The sequence below is a fragment of the Mirounga leonina genome, unplaced genomic scaffold (genome assembly GCF_011800145.1).
Source record: "Mirounga leonina isolate KUSES-001 unplaced genomic scaffold, KU_Mleo_1.0 Mir_126, whole genome shotgun sequence".
Classification (NCBI taxonomy): Eukaryota; Metazoa; Chordata; class Mammalia; order Carnivora; family Phocidae; genus Mirounga; species Mirounga leonina.
In genome coordinates, this window is record NW_023270314.1 from 15,839,328 (window position 1) to 15,856,312 (window position 16,985).

The window sequence follows — 16,985 nt, forward strand, 5'->3', positions numbered from 1 at the left end:
GTTGAGAGTGAGGAGAAGAGGATCTGCAAGATCTAAGGATCAATCACATCTAAAAAGAGTAGGCACAAAAGAAGGAACTTCACTTTTCCCAACAAGAACAGTGCTATCCTGGACATAATGCTCGCACTGAAAAAAATTTGGGCTTGGAGGAAGACTTTTTATAAATGCAGCTGGATGAATTACTATGTTTGGAGCACAAGCCTGCTACACTGTACCTGGATCTGCTGTTACAGATACCTTTAATAGAGAGTTACAATTTTTGTGAGTTTCACCCAGTTGGGTCAGTTATTTAACAGACTGTTACCTCCACAGGCACTTTGCTTTTATAGGAAAATGGGAGTGGGGAGGGTTCCCAATGATAAACAGTAACTTCTAATATTCTTCTTACAAACTCCCGTTCAGTTTAAGCTGACAAACTAGTACTCGGGAAAAACTGACAAGGAAAGTTGTTATAGAAGCAAAGTCAAAGGATAAAACACTTATTTCCTCAGCAAAGGCCCTGCCTTATGAATTTTATTGAATGCCTAGGACAAAAGAACCAGGTAGTCATTCATTAAGTCACGTGCTACCAACATATTTAGCATAGTGTTTTGTCCTCAGATTTGTTGAATGAAGGTAATAGAAACAAAGAACAGTTGTTCATCTTGTCACACTGCAATTTTATTTCCAGAACACAAGCTCTTTATAAGCAAGAAAAGTAACTCATATGGTTATCTGTAGCAGTTAGCATAGTACCTGTTACATAAAAAGCCATCATGGAGTAATGAATGACTAACTGCCTGGGTAAGAGCAACACAGTTCTGCCTCACGGATTTAAATTGTAAATATGAATACCAAATAAACACTCGGTACTTCTTGTCAACTTTGAGGGGCGCCTGGGTGGCTCAGTCTTGGTTTCGGCTCAGGTCAGGGTCTCAGTGTTGTGAGATCAAGCCTGCATCAGGCTCCACACTCAATGCGGAGTTGGTGAAGATTCTTTCCCCTCCCCCTCTGCTCCTCCCCCATGTGCTTTCTCTCTCTTAAATAAATAAAATCTTTAAAAGAAAAAATTCACTCAATTTATGAATGTAAAAAGAGCCTTGACTGCCAAATCTGGGGATTCTTTCTGTCCGTTTTACAATTCAGAAGTTTCAAAAATAGGATATAACCAAGTAATTCATACTTGTTTTCATATTTTTAGCTCCTTTCTTTCAACGCAATATGGGCACATGTTCTTAAACATTACCTGTCTCAATCTTGTAGTTCCTATTTAATTATATCACAAACTGTAAAAGGAAACTGACTGGCATTTTCATAGTATGTTCAAGCATGTACACACTGTGCTTACCTCACTTTTTATGATCTTTTCTAAGAACTCAGTTGAAAGGGGCTTTATAAAAAACTCTGAAGTATAACATCTAAAACTATAGATTTTTAGAAGCAGGTTTTAGAAGATATCCCCAAATAAGTAATAATTGGTAAGACTACAGTATGACATAGTATCCTGTAATATGTATTCTCTCTCTGCTCTAAAGTATTACCTAGTTGTACGAAGATATGTAAGTTTTCCAAATACCTACCTTTAAGTAATTTTTAAAAACTTTAGCATCAGGCTGCTGAAGCGCTTGACAAAACTCCTGAGGGGTCAAGATAGGAGGAGAGAAAGAGAATGAATCTAATTGTACTAAATTCACGGTAATTCAAATCCACAGTTTTCTTTTTTGAATTGTGTTTAAAAAAAAAAAACAAACATATAACTGACCATCTTAACCACCATTTTTGTATGTACGGTGCATTACCATTAACTATATGCATACTGTTGTGCAACAGATCTCTAGAACTTTTCATCTTGTAAAATTGAAACTATACCCATTGAACATCAATTCCATTTCCCTTCCCCAACACCCCTGGCCACCACCATTCTACTTTCTGTTCCTAAGGGTTGGACTATAGATACTTCATACAGGTGGAATTATGCAGTATTTCTCTTTTTGTGACTGGCTTATTTCACTTAGCATAATGTCCTCAAGGTTTATTCACGTTGTACATGTGACAGGATGTCCTTTAAGGCTGAATAATATCCCACTGTATGTATATACTACATCTTACTTATCCATTCATCTGTCAAAAGGCATTTAAGTTGCTTTAAATCTATAGTAGTAATATGATAACTTATCAAAGTCACCTAGAATAGTTCCTCACCAAAAAAGGTTCTATGGCATTTTCAAATGTAATACTTGTCAGATATAGGCTGCTTTCACTTTTGAGAACATGGCTCTCCTAAACAAGGTTGACTCATGCCTGAGAAGGGAGAATAGGACAAAAACTACATTGCTCTGACTGTTCTCACCTAATAAGAGTGGTAACTGAGCAGAGCTTGACCAAAAGAAAAAGAGGTTAAGTCTCTCTAACAGAATTCTGCAAAGTGTTGTCAGAAGGCATATGAAAAAGGGAAAACTAGGGATGCTTATTTTTTATAATCAAATTATTAGATGGAAATATAATTTTGCTTTACTTAGCAATCTGGTATATTTCTATTTTTGATGGGCATTAAGCTCATGTGAGTAATTAGTAACTTACTGCTTTCATTAAAACATTACTTATATAACAAATTAAAGCTGAGAAAATCCATTAATACCTTTAAAGTTAAAGATGGTATGTCATGAAATGAGATCATAAATTCATTAAAAATGAGTTTTATGATCACTCTTATGCAAGATCTATCCTAGTTTTCATCCAATTTTTTCAATGTCTTTCATAAAATAGCATTATAAAAACTTTTTAAAAACACTGTTGGTGAAGAACCAATTCTTAGAATCTGATGGAGAGATTTGTAATCAAAACTTTAAGGGGTGCCTGGGTGGTTCAGTCGTTAAGCGTCTGCCTTAGGCTAGGTCATGATCCCAGGGTCCTGAGATTGAGCCCTCCATTGGGCTCCCCCTACTCGTGCTTGCTCTCTGTCAAATAAAATCTTAAAACAACAACAACAACAAAACATCTCTGATATCTCAATTAGATCTATGTGCTATTGGACAAGTCTGGATAACTACACGCCAAGAAAATCATTGAATGCCATTAAAAAAATTACTCTGCAATAGTGTAAAAATGTAACATCGCTTTCCAGATACTTCACAATATAGTTTCAGATTTAAAAATTAAGCATTGATAAGCTTGGCATATGTAAAATAAACTACCTAGCACCAATCTTCACAGTAGGTTTGTGTGTTGTGGTGCCCTTTGGCAGTCTGGGGGAGCCTACTGGACTCCTTTTAGAATTTTTTTTTAAATCTATTATTATTGGGGTGCCTGGGTGGCTCAGTCGTTAAGCATCTGCCTTCGGCTCGGGTCATGGGCCCAGGGTCCTAGGATCGAGCCCCACATCGGGCTCCCTGCTTGGCGGAAAGCCTGCTTCTCCCTCTCCCACTTCCCCCGCTTGTGTTCACTCTCTCACTGTGTCTCTCTCTGTCAAATAAACAAATAAACTATTAAAAAAAAAATCTACTGGGCGCCTGGGTGGCTCAGATGGTTAAGCGTTTGCCTTCGGCTCATGTCATAATCCCAGGGTCCTGGGATCGAGTCCCGCATTGGGCTTTCTGCTAGGCGGGGAGCCTGCTTCTTCCTCTGTCTCTCTCTCTCTCTAACTCTCATGAATAAATAAATAAAACATTAAAAAAAATCTATTATTATTATTTTTAAAGATTTTATTTATTTGAGAGAGAGAGAGAGCAGGGTGAGAGGCAGAGGGAGAAGCAGACTCCCCGCTGAGGGGGAGCCCAATGCGGGGCTGGATCCCAGGACCCTGAGATCACGACCAGAACTGAAGGCAGACGCCCAACTGACTGAGCCACCCAGGCGCCCCCATTTTTTAAAATTTATAATACATGGGATTACAAAGAAAACTAATTATAATGGCTTATGGTTATCAAAAAGTATTTCTGATATGTGCTAGAATAGTAAGACTTACTGACTCAGATAACAAGGTCTGGTGGTGTATCTTAAGAACTCACAATTTCAGTATCTTGAAGTATAAACAGGATTGTGAGATCCCTGGAACAACTAATGTGACACAAAAAATCTGTGATTTCTACTGGTGACAAAGTCACAGGCAATGCGAATGCTACTGTGCTTTGTGATTTGTCACCTACACAATGGTAGGAAATTAAGCTTTTGGTTAAAGGTTAGTGAAAATAAAAATATAATTTTCTCCCATTCAATTTCATATACCCCTGAAGTCTGAACTCTGTGATCCTGTATATAGTAAAACATCAAGTTGAATGCAGTTTAACTTTTTCTTTTCTTTTTTTCAGTTTAACTTTGTTGAATCAAAATTTAGATTGAACTACATAGTCCTATTTCTTTAATTAAATTAAGAGAAATACCTGCTCTGACAGCTCTTACCTGAATTATTTCTGGAGCTACTTGCAAGGAAGGCAGGTATTCTTGTTGAAGATACTGAACACATTCTGGGCCCTGAAAATCAAAAGATAATTAATTATAACTGAATTATTTTCTTGATATTAATAATGCATAAAAAGAAATTAGAATGACACATGTATACATCAAACACAATATGGTATTGTGATTAAGAATTAGTCTGGAGGGGCACCTGGGTGGCTCAGTTGTAAAGTGTCTGCCTTCGGCTCAGGTCATGATCCCAGGGTCCTGGGATCGAGCCCTGTATTGGGCTCCCTGCTCGGTGGGAGCCCTGCTTCTCCCTCTCCCTGCCGCTCTCCCTGCTTGTGTTCCCTCTCTTGCTGTGTCTGTGTCAAATAAATAAATAAAATCTTAAAAAAAAAGAATATAGTCTGGAGCCAGACTGCTTTGGTTTGAGGCCTGGCTCTGGTAAATTTCTGGTAACTTAAGCAGGTTACTTAATCTCTCTGAGCCTGAGTTTCCCCATCTGAAAATTGGGAGTTACTGTGAGGAGTGGATGAGTTAAGAAATATAAAGCTTTTAGAATAGTGTTTAGCATTCATTACATGTTAACATTACTTAGCATTATATAGTGAAGATTAAACAAATATTCTTCTAAATCAGGGAAGTAACAAAGCCAGAGTCTTCCAAGCACTGAAAGAAGACAGCAAACAGAGGTGCTCTTGTTCAATCTACCCCTGGGTGGATTATATGGTGTCTGCAGGTACATGAGGGGAAGCCTTTGGGCAAGTGTAGGGTAGTAACCATCTTGAGAAACTAAAATACAAGCAAGAAATAACAAAATGATATGTTAAGAGATAATAGCAATAAAAGTACACCTCCCTTTTTCCTGTTTGACCATCATGGAACAGGAATTAAGCAGCCAAATGAGGAAACCAAGACTGAGAAAGATAGGGTGATTTGCCCAGTGTGCTGTTGATTTCATCTGTACTGAAAAGCAGGTCATCTGATTTCTAAAACCATTGCTCTTGTCTGCCATCTTTTAGCACTTCTAGATGCTAAAAATTACAATAGTGTTCTGTTTTTGTTTCTTTTTTTAGTAAACTTCCCAAATCCCTGCCCCTTCTCAGAAGCTGCAAAGGAACTTAGGATACAATTTGAAAATGGTTTTCTTATAGCAATGTGTTTGAGAGAGTGGCCTGAAGCAAATGTAATAAATCCAGTACTTCTCTCTCTCACTCTCACACACACACACACACACACACACACACACACACCCCTCACTTTCAAACCTGAGTCTGATTTAAAGATTTTAATATGTTGATGACTCCAACCCTGGTCCAACTGAAAGTAACAGTTATCAAAATGAAACCATCATCATCCAAAAAAATATATATCAATCCATCTCTCCTCAATGCACTTTTCCCTGCCTTAACACTTGAATTTCCTGTTTAATAATACTCCTGAATCAAAGAATTCATGTTTCTCCTTCCACCCTGGTCCCTGCCCCTCTAACTCAATGGTCCTATGGCATAATTTGATGCCCTCTCAAAGGAAAGCTATTCCTAATTCAGAAGAGCTAACAATGCACTGTTTGTGAAAGCTTCTCAGATCTGTTCTACATTCCTTCTCACATTTTGGGTTTTTTTTGGTTTTGTTTTGTTTTTGCTGCATTTCACTGTGAAATGTAAGTTATTTATTTAAAGTATAGTTGATTTCTTACCTTTTCTCTCTCTTTTTTTTTTAAAGTAAGCCCTATGCCCAACGTGGGGCTTGAACTCACGACCCCAATATCAAGAGTTGCATGCTCTACCAACTAAGCCAGCCAGGCGGCCCCCTCCTTGACTTTCTAGCATCCTCTCTTATGAGTCTTTTCTCTTATCATTCGTACCTCTTGGTTCTACTTCTAGCTTTCTCTTGACTCCTGCTTTAGCCAGGGTTTTTTCTATTCTGGTCTTAGAAAGTCTCATTCATTCCTACCACTTCACCTTGACTACACACTGTGGACTCCAAAATCAGTATTTAGTTCTAATTGCTTCAGACCCATATTCCAAACTGCTCTCTGAATATGCTTCCAAGTTATACTAAATTATAACCCTAGTGCCCACTGACTTCCCAACTTTTCATATATAACACAAAGCTTTTTACTACCTAATCCTATTCTACTTTTTAGCTATTACTTCTACCTCCCTACTTCAGCTAAACAGGATAATTCTATTATTTTCTATCAAATCCACAAGGCAACATCTGCTCTATCTTCATATACCTGCTTAACTTTGCCCAGAATGACAGCTCCTATTGTCAGTCCAATGAGTCTACATGTGTCCTAAGGCCTATCAAAAACCAAAACCAAAACCACTTCTTTCCTATGGCTTTCTTAGATTGCCAACATAAGCAAAATTGCTTGCTCATCTTTAGTCTCACAATATTACATTTAATATAGACATATTAATTTAACGTATCTCTATTCAAGTACTTAACACATTGAGTTATTTACACATTGTGTCCCGATTCTAAGTCCTAAAAATATTGGGGGACTAGCAGCTCCCTCGCTGCCATCTGTTGTAAGTCAGCCCTCGACACAAGTGTTTGTAAAAAAAAATAAAATAAAAAAAACAATATTGGGGGACTTTTAAACTTAATTCATCTTTATACAGCTCCCCTGCTGCCCTCCCCTCCCCCCCAGTCCCCACATACTCTTCACCCTGGCATAGTAGGCATAAAACCCTTCAAATCTGTATCAGAATCAAAACTCAAGTTCAAATGAGGGAGTGGACTGCATGGAGACTGGTGAATACTTTTTTGGGGGGTGGGGCAAGCTGCTCTGTGGGAATGCGAATCCTTTGTTGGCATCCTGGCTTTGAAAAAAGCTGGAGATAGGAATTTTTCTTTTTTAAAAAAAGTACCTGATTTTTATTTTTAAAATTTTATTATTTTTTTAAGTAGGCTCCATGCCCAACATGGGGCTCAAACTCACAATCCTGAAATCAAGAGCTGCATGCTCACTGACTGAGCCAGCCCGGCGCCCCAATACCTGATTTTTAAATGTTTACAATCAAATTCATGTTACTAAAAAATACTGTACAAGATAAACAACTCACCAGCTGGATTCAGCCCAGAATCACTTACAATTTTGCAAATGATCAGATTGACAAGGAGAACAAAACATTCTAAAGTAGCGAAGCACTCTAACCATTTATAATATTAAGAATTTGGGGAAATCTGGCTATGAAGAGCCAAATGAGTCATGAAATGTGGATCTTTTTTAGAATTTTTTGCATTCTTTGTCAAACCAAAATGAACATACATTTTAAACTTCTTGTTACCCAAAACAGAAAGGACAGTAATAGATACCGCTTTCATTCAACCCCTTCCTCACGTCCAAAAAAGACAGGACTAAATCAACTTTTACAAAAGATACAGCAACGAGACAAGTCAAACACAATTAAAACCATAACAAATCTGCATTTATGACGAAAACGAAGGGGCACAGAGTGCAAGGCTTACCCGTTTGAGATGAATTGTTTTCAATGTCACCGCACACTCAGATAAAGCCTATGAAAAACAAGGGTGAGATTTTTAATACACTCAATTTTTGGTTACCGATCCCACTTGTCTCTTTATTTCCCTGGCCACTGTTCATTAACAATTACTCCCAAACAAGGGACAGAGGAAGGAAAGGGACAGGCATATGGAATAAGTGGGTTGGATAGAAAAAGGAAAAAATACAAAAATGCTGTCTTAATGCAGTATATCAAATCATAAAATCTAGTTTTTACTAGGTTTTGGGTAAATGAGTAAAGGGCACTGCTTGACACAAGTATTCTGAAAAAATGAGATCTAGGGAAACTATCATCTAAGCAAAAAAAAGTTACTCTTAATGGTTAAGAAAAAACCATTAAGCGTAAAGTTTAGAATGAAAGTAGTAGAAAATTAGTAACTCAATCAAGTTTTAATGAGTGCTTGTATCATGTACCCCTTTCATGGTCCTAGGAAAAGAGGAGTTGGAGGCTGTTAAAGTTGAAGGAGTTGGATTTTATATTTTAAACTTTAGTATCAGGATTCAGTAAGAATCTACAAAAGGTCCAGAAGATACCATCAACCTTTTAAAAATGAATCCTAATTTGAAATTAATTTTAAAAAAATAATGGCAATGAGACTAATATAGTCAACCTGGCATTAAAGAAATTGTGAGTTAGAATACACAAGATGGACACAAGGCAAACAAAGATTCCTAGGTGCTTACCAACACTGTTTGTGCATCTGCCAGGTCAAAGGTTTGTTTTAAAGGTGCTAGGAAACATGCAGGAACAATGTGCTTATAAACAAAATCAGCAAATCCCACTGGTCCATCTTTACCTCCTGTCAAGAGAATTCAAATTTTCATCTTGTATAAAAAGAAAGTCAATTAGTTATCACTGGAGAAAGTTAACTCCCAGCTCCTAGGTTAGAGCTAGGGTTCCATCTCTAAGGGCCTTAGGAAACAGGTTGTGGAATGAAGTTTTTTGTTTTTACTTATTTATTTTTAATCCTCTTACCCCAGAGTTCTACCAACTTGGAGAGGATGATAAAACATGTCTTCTGTGCAATTGGATCTGGATATTCAACTGCTCCTTGGATAACAGTAACCAGCACTCGTTCTACATTCTCTGCACCTGAAGAGAAATAAAAACTTGATTTAATTTTTTTTATTTTTATTTTTTTTAAAAGATTTTATTTATTTACCACAGAGAGAGACACAGCAAGAGAGGGAACATAAGCAGGGGGAGAGGGAGAGGGAGAAGCAGGCTTCCCGCTGAGCAGGGAGCCCGATGCGGGGCTCGATCCCAGGACCCTGGGATCATGACCTGAACCGAAGGCAGACGCTTAATGACTGAACCACCCAGGCGCCCCAAAACTTGATTTAATTTTAAAGATTTATTTTAGAGAGAGAGAGAGAGAGAGCATGAGTGGGGGGAGAGGGGGAATCTTCCAGTAGACTCCCCAATGAACAGGGAACCTGACGTGGGGCTCCATCTCACAATCCGGAGATCATGACCTGAGCCGAAACCAAGAGTCCAACACTTAATGGACTGAGACACTCAGGTGCCCTAAGCTTAATTTTAAAAAGAACTAGAAAGGCAACCTGAAGCACTCACTTCATTGTTTCTTTTACTTTTTTTTTTTTTTAAGATTTATTTATTTGAGAGAGAGAGAGAGAGAGAGCACAAGAGGGGGGAGCGGGAGAGGGAGAAGCAGACTCCCTACTGAGCAGGTAGCCTGATGCGGGACTCGATCCCGGGACTCCAGGATCATGACCTGAGCCGAAGGCAGTCGCTTAACCAACTGAGCCACCCAGGCGCCCTCTTTTCCTTTTTTTAAAAGATTTTATTTATTTATTGGAGAGAGAGAGAGAGAGAGAGAGAGAGAAATGGAGCACGGGGAGGGGCAGAGGCAGAAGCAGACTCCCCTCCGAGCAAGGAGTCTGACATGGGGCTTGATGCTGGGACTCCAGGATCATAAACACTTAACTGACTGAGCCATCCAGGCACGCCTCATTGTTTCTTTTAATTTTTATTTTTGGGTAATTCACTTTTTATTTATTTTTTAAAATTTTAAGTTATGATTTTTTTAATTTAAATCTTAGGTAGTTAACATACAGTGCAATATTGGTTTCTGGCATATAATTCAGTGATTCATCACTTACATACAACACCCAGTGCTCTTCATAACTAAGTGCCCTCCTTAATACCCATCACCCATCTAGCCCATTCCCCACCCACCTCCCTCCATCAACCTTGTTTATCTACCGTTGAGTCTTTTATAGCTTCTTTTGCTCTCTCCTTTTTAACCCATTCCCATATGTTCATGTTTTTGAAATTCCACATGAGTGAGATCATACAGTATTTGTCTTTCTCTGACTTATTTCACTTAGAATACACTCTAAGAGTACACTCTAGCTCCATCCATGTCATTGTAAACGGCAAGATTTCATTCTTTTTGATGGTAAACTAACATTCCATTGTTATATACCACATCTTCTTTATCCATACATCAGTCATTTGGGCTCTCTTCATAGTTTGGCTACTGTTGATAACGCTGCTATAAATATCCAGGTGCATGGATCCCTTCGAATCTGCATTTTTGTATCCTTCGGGTAAATACCTAGTACTGCAATTGCTGGATCATAGGGTAGCTCCATTTTTAACTTGTTGAGGAACCTTCATACTGTTCTCCAGAATTGCTGCACCAGTTTGCATTCCCACTAATAGTGCAAGAGGGTCCCCCTTTCTCCACATCCTTGCCAACACCTGTTGTTTCTTGTGTTAATTTTAGCCATCCTGACAGGTGTGAGATGGTTATCTCATCTGGTTTTGATTTGCATTTCCCTGATGATGACTGATGTTGGGCATCTTTTCATGTGTCTGTGAGCCATCTGGATGTCATTTTTAGGAAAGTGTCTCATCATGTCTTCTGCCCATTTCTTAATTGGGTTATGTGTTCTTTGGGTGTTGAGTTTGTTAAGTTCTTTATAGATTTTGGATACTAGCCTTTATCTGATAAGACATTTGCAAATATCTTCTCCCATTCTGTCGATTGTCTTTTGGTTTTGTCGACTATTTCCTTGGCTGTGCAGAAGCTTTTTATCTTGATGAAGTCCCAATAGTTCATTCTTGCTTTTGTTTCCTTACCTGTGGTGATGTGTTAGTAAGGAGTGGCTATGGCTGAGGTCAAAGAGGTTTCTGCCTTTATTCTCCTCAAGGATTTTGATGGTTTCCCGTCTCACATTTGGGTCTTTCATCCATTTTGAATTTATTTTTGTGTATGATGTAAGAAAGTGGTCCAGTTTCATTCTTCTGCATGTGGCTGTCTAGTTTTCCCAACACCGTTTGTTGGAGAGATTGTCTTTTTTCCATTGGTTATTCTTTCCTGCTTTGTCGAAGATCGGTTGACCATATAGTTGTGGGTCCATTTCTGGGTTTTCTATTCCGTTCCATTGATCTATGTTTGTTTTTATGCCAGTACTATACTATCTTCATGACTGCAGCTTTGTAATATAACTTAAAAACCCGAACTGTGATGCCTCCATCCAGGTTTTCTTTTTCAGAATTGCTTTGGCTATTCAGGGTCTTTTGTGGTTCCATATAAATTTTAGTATTGTTTTTTCTAACTCTGTGAAAGATGCTGGTGGTATTTTGATGGGGATTGCATTAAATATCTAGATTGCTTTGGGCAATATAGACATTTTAACAATGTTTGTTCTTCCAATCCACGAGCATGGAATGCTTTTCCATTTCTTTGTGTCCTCAATTTCTTTTATAAGTGTTTTATAGTTTTCGGAGTATAGATCTTTTACTTCTTTAGATTTGTTCCTAGGTATCTTATTGTTTTTGATGCAATTGCAAATGGGACTGATTCCTTGATTTCTTTTTCTGCTGCTTTGTTATTGGCATATAGAAATGCAACAGATTTCTACACATTGATTTTATATCCTGTGACTTTGCTGAATGAATTCCTATATGAGTTCTAGCCATTTTTTGGTGGAGTCTTTCAGGTTTTCTACATAGAGTATCATGTTGTCTGCAAATAGTGAAAGTTTGACTTCTACCTTGCCATTCTGGATGCCTTTTATTTTTGTGTCGTCTGATTGCTGAGGCTAAGACTTCCACTACTATGTTAAATAGTAATGGTGAGTGGATATCCCTGTCTTGTTCCTGACCGTAGGGGAAAGGCTCTGTTTTTCACCATCGAGGATGCTATTAGCTGTGGATCTTTCGTATATGGCCTTTATGATGTTGAGGTATGTTACCTTTATCCCTACTTTGTTGAGGATTTTTTCTTTTTTTAAGATTTTATTTATTCATTTGAGATTGAGAACACAAGCAGGGGGAGAGGCAGAAGGAGAAGCAGACTCCCCGCTGAGCTGGGAGCCCGACATGGGGCTCGATCCCAGGATATGCAGATCATGACCCCAGCAGAAAGCAGAAGCTCAAACATCTGAGCCACCCAGGTGCCCACTGTTGAGGATTTTTATCAGGAAAAGATGCTATATTTTGTCAAATGCTTTCTCTGCGTCTATTGACAGGATCATATAGTTCTTACCCTTTCTTTTATTAATATCGTGTATCACACTGATTGACTTACAAATACTGAACCACCCCTGAAACCCAGGAATAAATCCTACTTGAATATGGTGACTAACTCTTTTAATGTACTATTGAATTTGATTTGCTAGGATTTTATTGAGAACTTTTGCATCCATGTTCATCAGGGACATTGACCTATAATTCTCCTTTTTAGTGGGGTCTTTGGTTTTGGAATCAAGGTAATGCTGGCTTTGTAGAATGTGAAGTTCTCACTTCATGTAGTGTAACAAGACAAAAGCATTTATGGAATTGGTAAGATCCCTCAATTTTTTTTTCTTTTTTAGATTTTATTTACTTATTTGACAGAGAGGGAGAGCACAGAGGGAGAGTGAGAGGGAGAAGCAGACTCCCTGCTGAGCAGAGAGGCCGACACAGGACTTGATCCCAGGACCCCGGGATCATGACCTGAGCCAAAGGCAGACGCCTAACTGACTGAGCTACCCAGGCATCCCAGATCCCTCAATTTTTATTAACTTGGCTCCTAAATTTTAAGCATAAAACACTGAAAAGTAACTAGTCCCATGTTATTTTGCCCTCTGGATTTCTTGTATAGCAAAATTCTCTATGTTGATCGATACAGTCCCATTTATTTTTAATTTCAAAATAGCAAACTGGCCAGTAAGACTCATCTGTCAGGTCAATGCTGGCAAGCTGCCACCATGCTATTTATACTACTGAGGGATCAATTAAAGAATACTGCCCTAGGAAAAAGGGAACTGAATACAAATTAATTTTAAGGTAGATCCTCTACATGAAATTGATTCCCACCTTGATGATAATGAACTGTCACCTCAGAGGCAAACATACAACCACTTTAAAAGTTTGGTATTTACTTCAACTAGCTCTTGCTCATACTGACGTACAACGGCTACAAGGCCTGAAGCAGATAATCTCAGCGTCCCACCTTGATTTGCTATGACTTCACTCATTCCACTGCCTGTGACAGTTTGCAGGAAAGCAAAGTAACTCCTTCGTAACATTTGCTTCTCTAAAGCAGCAGACTGGTCATTTTCTTCTGCTGGTCGGAGCAATACCTCAAAAATTGCATGAAGTAGAGGCATGAACATTTGCTGTAAAAATGGAGATACCTGTATCTGAAGATAAAAAACAAAAATTATTTAGAAATGTAAAAGATAAATATTAATATGAAGCTTAGAAAACCACATTTTACATAAAGTCTTTAATCCAGTGTTTCCAGTTACGATATATATTTACATAATTCTGTTGGCAAATACCAGTATTAGGACAAAAATCTATTATTACGCATATATATTATTGAAATCTTCAAAATTGTTAAGTTCAACTCATTTCTTACAGTTCAAGATTCACGTTAAAATAATAGGGATTCAGATGTATTTCACAATTGAATAACACCATAGAATATTTTCAAATTTAAATTATCAAGAAATGAATTCTATTGCTAAATTACAAGTAGAATTTATATGATTGGGCTCTCAAGACTTTTTGTGCCTCGATTCAAATTGCTTAATTTCTCGGTCTCAATTTCTTCGTCTATAAAATACAACAGTTCTTGCTAGGGCTTTTAGGAGGATCAAATGAATTAACGTACAAAAAAAGGCTTTAAAATGGATTTTGAACAGAAAGCACTATGCGTTAGCCATTTTTATCAGCCAGCTTATACTTGGTTTACATTTCCTTGTACAATAAAACTGACTTTAATACAATGAATGAGGGGCGCCTGGGTGGCTCAGTTGTTAGGCGTCTGCCTTCAGCTCAGGTCATGATACCAGGGTCCTGGGATCGAGCCCCGCATCGGGCTCCCTGCTTGGCTGGGAGCCTGCTTCTCCCTCTCCCACTTCCCCTGCTTGTGTTCCCTCTCTCACTGTGTCTCTCGCTGTCAAATAAATAAAATCTTTAAAAAAATAAAAAAATAAATAAAATAAAATGGCTGAAAATCAATACTTAGAGTACGCATTAAACATAAATTTATTTTTAGGGCACCTGGGTGGCTCAGTTAGTTAAGCGACTGCCTTCGGCCCAGGTCATGATCCTGGAGTCCCGGGATCGAGTCCCGCATCGGGCTCCCTGCTTAGCAGGGAGTCTGCTTCTCCCTCTGAAACCCTCCCCCCTCTCATGCTCTCTCTCTATCTCATTCTCTCTCAAATAAATAAATAAAATCTTAAAAAAAAAAATACAATGAATGAATTTCAAACTCCTGTTTGGGCACCCAAGTTACAAAGTTTTTATTTACCTCAAGATATTTTAGTCCTCAATGCTACTTTCATTTGCTTTTCTAAAAGAGCAGACTGTTTTCTTCTGCACAGGGCAGATAAGGTTTGTTTTGATTAAAACAACCATTCAACATGGTCTATGTGTCAGGCAGTGTGCTGGACACTGGAGAGGACAACAATATCTATACTCCATGCCCTCAAGTGACTTAGATTAAAAAAAAAACAAACCCAAGGGCAAATGCCAAAATGTATCTAAAGATCAATAGATCTAATTTGTCAGTCAGGAGATTCTCTGAGCCCATAGGTCTGTGGTACCTTAAATTTGGCTGTAATCTGGTTGATAAGAGGAATGAACTCCTGGAGGTCTTTTCCTTCACAATCTTTGAGCATGTGTTCTGAGGCAGACGGGATGAATGGAAGAACTTCTTCCTCTAGGCAAATAATCATGCGATGAAGGAAAGTACGAACTCCACTTCTGAGAATATCCTTTTGCAAGGGACAACTGAGGGCTGGCAAGAATGTCTGTAAACAATCCAGATAAACTTCGGAACAGCCACACTGTTTCACAGTCTGCTTGTTGCTGAAAGCTTTGCTGGTTCGGCTACACAAGCAAAATCAGGCAACTAGTTTTAACTTTAGGCTTTAATAAAAGTTTTATGGAGTAATGAAAAATAATGCACAACCAATTACACAATCGACAAAACTAAGAAGCCAATTATTTAGTTTCTATGACATGACTGCTTCCATCTTTCGCTAATATGGTTATTTATATACTATTGCTTCCAGGTGCCATTCCAGAAAGGGTTCAAATTAAATGAGTGAGAGGTAATTAATATAAGCCTTCTAATGAGAACCCACCTAAATGTTTTACTAAAATCCTACTGATGAAGTATGCAGAAAAGAAAAAAAAAACCCACTGCTACGACTGGGCTGTACTAGACAATCTGCAAACTACTGATTTAAATTTAGAAAAAATCCTTAGAATCAAGTTATTTATACGACCTAACATTAGTTTTTGTACTGAAGTATTCTATACAGCAATTTCTTTGTGCAGCTTATTAGCAATTACTACAACTTCCATACTGTTTTGTTTGCCAATAAAATGTATGGGCAGAGAGAAAGAAAAGACAGCTTGGGTAGTCTTCAGGACACAATGAGAGAGCTAAAAAGAAGCCTCAAGACTTTATCAGTACCAAGACTGAGCCAAGATGTCCCAATATGTCACTGTTTATATAAACTCTCCAGCTAGGGATGCCTGAGTGGCTCCGTCGGTTAAGCATCTGCCTTCGGCTCAGGTCATGATCCCAGGGTCCTGGGATTGAGCCCGTCAGGCTCCTTGCTCAGCGGGGAGCCTGCTTCTCCCTCTGCCTGCCGCTCCCCCTGCTTGTGCTCTCTTTCTCTCTCTGACAAATAAATACAATCTTTTGAAAAACAAAAACAAAAACTTTTCAGCTAATCCCCTAAATACATGATCAATTTATACTAAAGAAGTCAGAAGAGTTAAGGATTTAGACAGTTGTCAAACCAGAAAGGCAGAATATTATGTGATCTATTCCCTTCTTCAGCCAAATCTTCTAATTCACTGGATTTAGAGAAGAAAGGTTTGGATAATTCTCTCGACAATTCAGTTTTCAAAACATGGATGTGTGTGCGTAATTCTAAAAGATCCAAGTAAATGGTTCTGTGTGTGCACAGACACTCAATTTACAATTGTAATTATAATCACACTCACCTGGCAAATCCAACAGCATGGTTCAGACAGTCTGCTAGTGATGCCTGTCTTTCTTCATCTTGTGCCAGCATCAATTTTTCTAACAGAATTTTAAACTTCTCCATTAGTGGGGTCAAAAGATTTCTCATCAAGGCTTGTTTCCGTTCAGCTGGATATTCACTATTAACAATCAGCACTCCGGCTGTCTCATAAATAAACAGCTGATCATCACTGCTCAACAAAGACTGGTAACCATTCTCCTAGAAAGAAATTTAGTCCTATTGGTGTTTATCATTGTTCATTCAGTTCCTCTCATTTAAGCACAGTAAGTCCAATAGGAATAGGAGATATAATCACATCAACGCATTATTAAAAAGTAGATCAAGTACTTATAAAAAACAAATTTTCTCCTAGGACCATATAATGGAAAGAAAACTGGATTCGAGGTCAAAAGGTCATGGGTCTAATTCTACCCTTGATAAAACTTTGCAAATTATCATAGAAAATTTTAGTTAGCCTTCTAACTTGTTCTCACTCTTGTTTTTTAAAGATTTTATTTATTTGAGAGAATGAGAGATAGAGAGCATGAGAAGGGAGAGGGTC

At 38.2% G+C, this 16,985-nt stretch overlaps 1 protein-coding gene across 4 annotated transcripts in view; it reads right to left on the reverse strand.

The window, feature by feature from the left end:
* The window catches only part of XPOT (exportin for tRNA), a 45,476-nt gene that overhangs the window by 1,987 nt on the left and 26,504 nt on the right, over nt 1-16,985 (reverse strand). For all 4 annotated transcript variants that reach the window (XM_035002235.1, XM_035002234.1, XM_035002236.1 and 1 more), the window contains 8 exons: nt 16,404-16,642; nt 14,987-15,272; nt 13,384-13,573; nt 8,892-9,008; nt 8,600-8,715; nt 7,861-7,908; nt 4,378-4,449; nt 1,560-1,616 (listed from right to left, as the gene is read on the reverse strand). In XM_035002235.1, coding sequence (XP_034858126.1) covers nt 1,560-1,616; nt 4,378-4,449; nt 7,861-7,908; nt 8,600-8,715; nt 8,892-9,008; nt 13,384-13,573; nt 14,987-15,272; nt 16,404-16,642 — 1,125 coding nt within the window. The remainder of the gene's footprint in view (nt 1-1,559; nt 1,617-4,377; nt 4,450-7,860; nt 7,909-8,599; nt 8,716-8,891; nt 9,009-13,383; nt 13,574-14,986; nt 15,273-16,403; nt 16,643-16,985) is intronic.